This window comes from Sinocyclocheilus anshuiensis, unplaced genomic scaffold (genome assembly GCF_001515605.1).
Source record: "Sinocyclocheilus anshuiensis isolate Anshui unplaced genomic scaffold, SAMN03320099.WGS_v1.1 scaffold1318, whole genome shotgun sequence".
Lineage (NCBI taxonomy): Eukaryota > Metazoa > Chordata > Actinopteri > Cypriniformes > Cyprinidae > Sinocyclocheilus > Sinocyclocheilus anshuiensis.
The window spans coordinates 596,702-604,603 of NW_015557160.1; the positions used below are offsets into that span (position 1 = coordinate 596,702).

Sequence of the window (7,902 nt, forward strand, 5' to 3'; positions counted from 1 at the left end):
ATGCCTGTGAAGTAATATATTAGCGTAGCACACAATCTAATACAGCTAGTCAGCTAACTGTGTCCTGTAGCATCTGCGCTGTGTTGCTAAAACTATCTTTTGGATCTAACTGTAATTATTGCCCACATCCAAGTTCCAGGTTATAATATGCAAAAGTATAAACATTAATCTCTTAATTTTGCAGAAATTAGTGAAATTTACCCAAAATAAAATCTTAAACATAAAAAAATGCACATTTAAGGAGCTACTCTTTTGGTGAAAGTTTTCAGACAGCTTTCAAAATGGCCACCAGACAGTGTGAACACATGGAGACACATATCTCGGTGTGCAATGATCTGATTGACTTGAAATTACAAGAGGTATGTAGTAACAAACACATCAATTTGTTAAGACATCAAGTATGATAATACATTATTTTTTCTTTTTATAATCTGAGCTCAAATATGGAAGTGTGCTTAATGGGTACGTGAGCTTAATAGGTAAGTTTACCCTAATTCTCATTATACAGTAATATTCATCTTTGATTGTAGATTTAATGTCCACATATTATCTTGCTCCTAATAGGGTGAGTTCAGTAAATATAAGACAATTATGTTTAAAGACATATCACCATTTTTCTTGGTTTCGGACCATGTTGGTCATTTATAGTCAGGCCTGAGATCAACCTGGTCGACCTGGTCGATTAAGCTGGTTAGATCTTTTAGACCACCTTGGAGCAGTAACAAAACAGAAGCTACCATGTGACAAAACCAGTTTGACCAGTTTAAGCAGACAGGAACACTCATAGAAGAAAATGATATAAAGTCTATTTAGGAGGGCTGTGGCATCAGAACTTTGAAAGCTGAGAATACATTATTTTTCTGTCAACTATGCAAAGGAGACATTTGCATTCAGAGTCACTTTCCAGTTTGAATAGAACTGCATTGTGATACAAGACAATGTAACCAGGAAAGTAAACAATGCACTGCGCTTCTGAATGAATGAGACATCTAGCATGTCTTCAAAAACATAACTTACTTTTGTCTCTCTGTCTCTTGTGTAGCACAAGGGGACCAACTAGAAATAAAAATGTCAGCATAGACATAAGAGACAGAAATAGATAACGAAGAGAAGGAAAACAGACCTCTTCGCATGTATATCATGACTGAATTGTTATGCTCCGCTCTCCTCACGGCAGCTGTACGTCCACTTTACGTGAAGGTGAAGAAATACAGGTTATTCAACACATCACATTAGTAATCTATCATTGGATCAATTTATGTCTTTAAAAAAATGTTCAGCATTGTCCTTGCTGATCTAATTGATTGAAATTGCTCTAGACTTTAGACTGTAGAGTTAGGCTGACTAATGACAGTGCAAAGGTAGTGCATTGTATTTAAACCATATTCTGTCCAACTTGGTTAACTCGTTTGTTAGGATTCCGGCTAAAGCACAATCTAGTTTGTCAGCTTGCATGCGAATAAGTTTGCTCTCGTTCCTGACTACCTGTAAGTACAAAATTGAGAAAAGAAACACACGTAGACTTGAAATTATACAAAAAAAAGTAGTATAAAGCAGTATATCCTACTCATTTAGAAGAACGATTCCCTTCTTATGTCCATGTAGTATTTACAAGGAATTACTATGACAAAGAAGACAGTTGTCCGTTTGGTGGACGCCGTAGCCTCGCGGCTGTTTGTGTTTGTAGTTCTGCGTTGGCGTGTCTGTCATTCGGCCACCAAACCGCTAGATGGCGGTGTCGACTACAGGAGCACAGCATCTGTGTCTTCTTCTTCTTCTTCTTCTTTTAAATTTAATGGCGGTTGGCAAACCAACTTAAATGGTGCATTCCCGCCACCTACTGGATAGGAGTGTGGAGCGCATAATGATTGGAAGTTTGAGAACTATATCCAAAAACAAAACATGGCGGTGTCGACTACAGGAGCACAGCATCTGTGTCATTGTCACATCACACTGACCATACCGCATCAATTTGGTAACAGTGCCACCTTCTGGTCAAAATTGATAAACCATTAAATCATATTACTAATGACTGAATTTATGATTTTTCAGCCAGTTTGAGTAAAATCACCTTAAAATGTCTTTAATTACTCATTGTTCCATTTGGTCTGATCATCCCTGCCATGCTTGCTCCTCATTCATGCCTCTGCTGTGCTTGGCCCCTTAATTGCTGCTTTCAGCTATATTTTTACTATTATTTTAATATTTTCAGTTTTCAATTGAATTTTAGTTGCTTGTAATTTTTAAAATGTCTTTAATTTCATTGTTGCATTTGGTCTGATCCTCCCTGCCATGCTTGCTCCTCATTCTGCCACGGTTGTGCTTGGCCCCTTAATTGCTGCTTGCAGCTATATTTTTCATTCTAGCACAAATAGTTTTACTGTTTATTGTACTTTGTTATTCTTCTAGCTATTTACCTATATTGGCTAATAATGTAATAACAGCACTCTTGTTCACACTTAATTAAACAGATTTGAACACGAAGGTAAGCAAATGCTGACAGAATTGTCTTTGTTTTCTTTTGCCTCTTTATTGTGTATTGTATGTACATTGTGCTGAATCATACCAAAAAGGGGAAAAAGTAATTTCTAAACACTTCAAGTGTTTTCATTACAGTTAGGCTACTACTGGTGGATTATAGCTGGATTTCATTTATACATTGAGATGCCGCAAACTATTCATGTCATTCCCTTTTTCTAACTCTGATCTAAATTTATAGGGATGCTGACAGAATTGTCTTTGTTTTCTTTTTCTTTTGCCTCTTTATAGTGTATTGTATGTACATTGTGCTGAATCATACCAAAAAGGGGAAAAAGTAATTTCTAAACACTTCAAGTGTTTTCATTACAGTTAGGCTACTACTGGTGGATTATAGCTGGATTTCATTTATACATTGAGATGCTGCAAACTATTCATGTCATTCCCTTTTTCTAACTCTGATCTAAATTTATAGGGTTCCCAAGAATGCCGAATAGGCAGACAGAAAGCCATCCTCCACACAGAGCCAAATAAGATACCTTTACAACCATGTGATTGAATAGCATTCATTATCATTACATCAGTGTTCACAATCTTATACTTGCCCTGGCATAATTTTCATTCAGCACACCACATAAATATTAAACCAATGATTAAACATTTTATTTGAGGCAGAAAAATACATTATGTTTTTATCTAAGGCATACTGCAACATGGAAACAACCAAAGATATGCCTGTTCTGCAATAAGGTATCTTTTTTTTTGTTAATTGTTACATGAAAGTTTAGATATTCTGTTACAATGACCGTTATATTTAACTAAAAGTATTTTAAAAAATGTAAAAAAAATTACAGTGTATCCTCCAGTCAGTAGATTGCTCAGATGAAATTGCTCATTTTTTCCTGACCAATTCTCATACGGTCCAGACGAGCATGTAGGTCTCTGCGCTTTCTACCAACATCAGAGTCCTTGAACAGGAGCTCGCTCACATTTGCCCCATCCAGTAAACTCAACATGTCAATAGACAGGAGGTGAGCAGTTTGCTTCAGCATGAAAAGAGTGATCATCATGGGCAGTTGGTCAGCCATCCGCTGCACCACAATCTGAAAGAAAATCAAAGAGCTGCTAAGCACTGCAGTCCATTCAGTCTCTGAAAAGAGCTTCATATTTGTTACTGAAAACTAAGAAAACCTCATAATACCTCACAATATGCCTGCAGCATTTCACCGTACGTGCATCTTTTGTCAATGAGAGGTAACTGCTCTTCTGAATATGTCTCTTTGGTAATCTCTGTCAGGCTCTTCAAGTAGATGGGATCTTGAATGAAGAGCATGTGTTCCATCTCAAACTGTTCCGAGATCCTTTTCTCCGCCTTTTCTTGCTGGACTGATTGAATGTTGTAAATTTTGTCCTAAAAAAAAAGAAAAGAAAAAGTACAGAGAAAACTTGATTAAAAATGGACAATCATTCAGTTTTGTTTACCACTAATCAAGAGCAATATTTACCTTAGTGATATCTAGAAGAGCAGGGTAGTTCTGGAAACACTGATTGACTACAACAGTAAACTGCTGGATGACGATGCCTTCAGGAAAAATACATAAATTAAAAAAGGCAAATAGTCTCACAAACCAGATGTGCTAAAACTACAAATACATTCCAAGTGGCATTCAGATGTGATCTAATCTTTTGGTCTTATATTGGAAACCAGAAAGATGTTAAACATGAAGATACCTCTGATGGCACTGAGTAAGTCAATGGCAGGTTCTTTAAGTGTGGCCACATGATTCTGCAGAACCACCTCAAACATTTTGTAGTTGCTGAAGCCGAGCAGTTCCCTCCCTCTGTAATTCTGGTAAAATTGTATTTCCTCTTCAGGCAAATTATGAACTTGTTTGGGAGCAAAACAGATTTATTTTAGTCAATTGACTTTTTCATTGGAAAAACGCAACAGTAAATTTAAACTTATATTATGTTTCTTAAATATTAAAATATACTGACAAGATGGCTTTTTCTCATTAAGCTGATCATTCCACTTCTTAAATTCCATTCGAAGCTGGACAAATAAATTTTCTTCGATGATCAGCTCTCCTTCTGATATGGACTTGATTTGGTTAATGAACCCTATTAAAGTCTATGAGAGTAAAAATAACATTTGTTACATAAAAAGTATGTACATTAATCATATAGAAATATAACAAAAATTGATTAAATTTATTTAAATAATTTGTTTAGGTGATCCTGGAGGATATCGTCATCATCGCGATAATTTATTCTAATCATTGCTGTTCCACAATTATTGGCAAAAATGTAAATTAGAAATGTAAATTCTAACCTTGTGGCTGTATCTGACAAAACTGAGTATATCTAGTGACATTCTTGGACCCAAAATAATAATTATGAGAAGCAATAAGATGTGATGGACTGAGATAATTCAATTCTTACTTCAGTGAGGAATTTTTTGGCCTCCTTAGGGTCTTGTGGTGGTCCAGCCTCACACTTTTTGAGCTCATTCCTCAGGTCCCACAACTGCTTTTTTATCTGCTCATTGAGCTGAGGCAGGGATTTCTGACAAAAATGAACATTAATCATATAGAAATATAACAAAAATTGATTAAATTTATTTAAATAATTTGTTTAGGTGATCCTGGAGGATATCGTCATCATCGCGATAATTTATTCTAATCATTGCTGTTCCACAATTATTGGCAAAAATGTAAATTAGAAATGTAAATTCTAACCTTGTGGCTGTATCTGACAAAACTGAGTATATCTAGTGACATTCTTGGACCCAAAATAATAATTATGAGAAGCAATAAGATGTGATGGACTGAGATAATTCAATTCTTACTTCAGTGAGGAATTTTTTGGCCTCCTTAGGGTCTTGTGGTGGTCCAGCCTCACACTTTTTGAGCTCATTCCTCAGGTCCCACAACTGCTTTTTTATCTGCTCATTGAGCTGAGGCAGGGATTTCTGACAAAAATGAGTGAAAAATAAATAAATAAATAACATGAACACTGATTTAGACTCAAAATGAATGAGATGTCTTTTGCCATTTCTGTCTTTTTCACATTGCATATGAGGTATGTGAAACAATATAAACATTTAGTCAAGAATATTAAACTCAGTTGTCATGGTGTAGGGTTCTAGCAAGGCTGCAAACACAAGGGGTTAAAAAGATCAGAGGAAATGCATCAGTGGGAATTTATGACTGATTTTGCTTTCAAAACTGTAAATTTAAATTTCAAAAGTATAAGTCTGAATCCCTGATGTTCAGAAACTTACTTTAATATGATCAACGAGATGCTGAGTCAATTTGACAGCAAGACTTTTAATAGTCGCTTTCTCCTCATTCAAGAGGCATCTGTTGAAAAAGAAAAGGCACTTTTTGTCTTTTTGTAAGGTGGCATAGCTTGATAAGCAGGTATTTCAAAAATGGCCAATGGGAGGTGCAGCTGAGTTATACTGAAATCTCTGAATCTTTAGTCCAGAAACACTCATGCTAGAGAACTGGCTGGAATTGTAAAACAAAGCAACATGATCTAAACAGGGCAAATCAAGTCTCATGGACACATACATTTTTGAGAGCAAAAGATTAAATAATCTTTTCAGATTGTAACCTGAAAAAATTGTGTTTCTGGAAGAAATCGCGCTCTTTTTGTGCTGCCTCCTCCAGAGAAATTTTCTCATTGATCTGATGTTGTCCTCTACACTTCACCATGATGTAACCTTTGCGTAGAGGAATCGTTTTGTTCTGGGCAATGTCCAGAATTGTTGTCTCTGTTCCCCTGTCTATGAGGTCTGGCTTGGTCAAAATGCCTGTGAGAATGAAAAAATCTTATTTGTAAAATCTGCATTTGCTGACAGAAGTGCTAAAAGATATTTGGTGACATTGTAGATGTTCTGCTTCATTACCGACAGTTCTTTTGCCCTCAGGATCTACTTTTTGTGCCATGATTAATGCTTCTGTTGTTGCAATGTCAATGTTACAAGGGACCACTACCATGTTTATAGTCTCTTGCTTCTCAATATATTTCATGATCAGATGTTTGATCTACAAGACATGAAGGCAAGACATGAAGTTTTAAAACTGGAGAAGTCTGGTACTGAATGTGGCATACAAGATCAGATTACATCACCCACCTGTTTTTCGATATCCTCTGGCTGTCCTGTTACTGGGACTCGGGTAATTCCAGGTAGATCGATCAGTGTGAGGTCACACACATCTGGTGACATGACCTCTAAAGTGATGAGCTCATCACATATTCCTACCCCTCTTCCTGCCAGCTCATTCTGGGCTGTAACACACACATTGCAAAATGTGTTCCTTAACACACTGTAACAGAGAGCTGTTTGCTACAAATACAAATTAGGTAGGTAGACCTAGGTAGACCCATTTGACACAATTGTTCACGACACCCTCACTAAATGATTTTTGCTTGGATTTTTCCATTCAGTGGCAAAGCTACTTTCAAGCACTTTCAACTGTGGCCCACCCAATGAGAATTTGGTAATTTACCAAACGGATGTAATTTATTAAACGATAATAATAATAAACGTCTTATTTCACAATAACTTTTTGTATTTGGTTTTTAAAAAATTATTAAACGTGAGTTTTCATGGTCAATTACAGGCAGATTCTGAATTTTACCTCTTCCTATAGGTGCATACATTAAGCTTACCAAAATTATGATTCGTCAATTTCTGTTAGTCCCACCCACAATGTTATGTTTGTGGAGTTGATTTTGAAAACAGTGAAACAAATATCAATCAGTCAATTCCTTAAGTATTGTGATGTGTGTTGTGTTTGGAATATTGTACTGACAACCAGGGGCGTAGCCACCATTTCAGAAGTGAGGGGGACAGAAATGTTATATATATATATATATATATATATATATATATATATATATCTGTACTGCACAATTAATCTTTTATTTACATCGTTATAATAAGATGGTTCTCGAGCTTGCAGAACTGAGCACTGGACAAAAACTCCAGCGTTTTAAGCGTTGAATGGGTTCTAACTTTAATGCCTCTGATTGGTCATTGCGTTCAATAAATCAACAGGTATGTATGTGATTGGCTACATTGCTGAACGCTGTAAAAATGTAAATGGAAACCTGTTATGCTCTCCGGAGCGCAAACACAAATGTGCACTAGATAGTTTGCCAAATCTGTTTATTACAGCTTCAGCTGCGGGTGCTCTTGCTTTCTTTAGCTCTTGCTTTCACTATCATCCCCTTGAAACCAGGCCTGAACTAAGAGCAGGGCCGGACTGGGACACAATTTCAGGCTGGGAAATCTCATACTCATCCAGGCCATCCTATACACCCACAACAAATTCTGAAACCACAAACAACCCTATTATTTGTATGGCCATCACAAAGGTCTAAACCCTTAGGCTGGAGCTGTGCAAAATAATT

The 7,902-nt window shown here is 36.4% G+C and overlaps 2 protein-coding genes across 3 annotated transcripts in view; both read right to left on the reverse strand.

Moving 5' to 3' along the window:
* Nucleotides 1-1,748, reverse strand: part of LOC107678304 (E3 ubiquitin-protein ligase Hakai-like) — a 12,077-nt gene extending 10,329 nt beyond the window's left edge. For both annotated transcript variants that reach the window (XM_016473529.1, XM_016473527.1), the window contains exons 1-2: nucleotides 1,568-1,748; nucleotides 1,124-1,188 (exon numbers count right to left, since the gene is read on the reverse strand). In XM_016473529.1, the coding sequence (XP_016329015.1) occupies nucleotides 1,124-1,142 (19 nt within the window). In that variant the 5' untranslated portion in view covers nucleotides 1,143-1,188; nucleotides 1,568-1,748. The remainder of the gene's footprint in view (nucleotides 1-1,123; nucleotides 1,189-1,567) is intronic.
* A 1,179-nt stretch (nucleotides 1,749-2,927) lies between these two features.
* Nucleotides 2,928-6,774, reverse strand: LOC107678280 (interferon-induced GTP-binding protein Mx3-like; the record flags this gene model as incomplete). The annotated part of the gene is made up of 10 exons (XM_016473490.1): nucleotides 2,928-3,581; nucleotides 3,680-3,889; nucleotides 3,984-4,060; nucleotides 4,210-4,365; nucleotides 4,477-4,609; nucleotides 5,327-5,449; nucleotides 5,762-5,840; nucleotides 6,097-6,295; nucleotides 6,392-6,530; nucleotides 6,620-6,774. Coding segments are annotated over 10 exons (1,496 nt in total), but the record flags the coding sequence as incomplete, so codon positions are not given.
* Nucleotides 6,775-7,902: the final 1,128 nt, after the last annotated feature.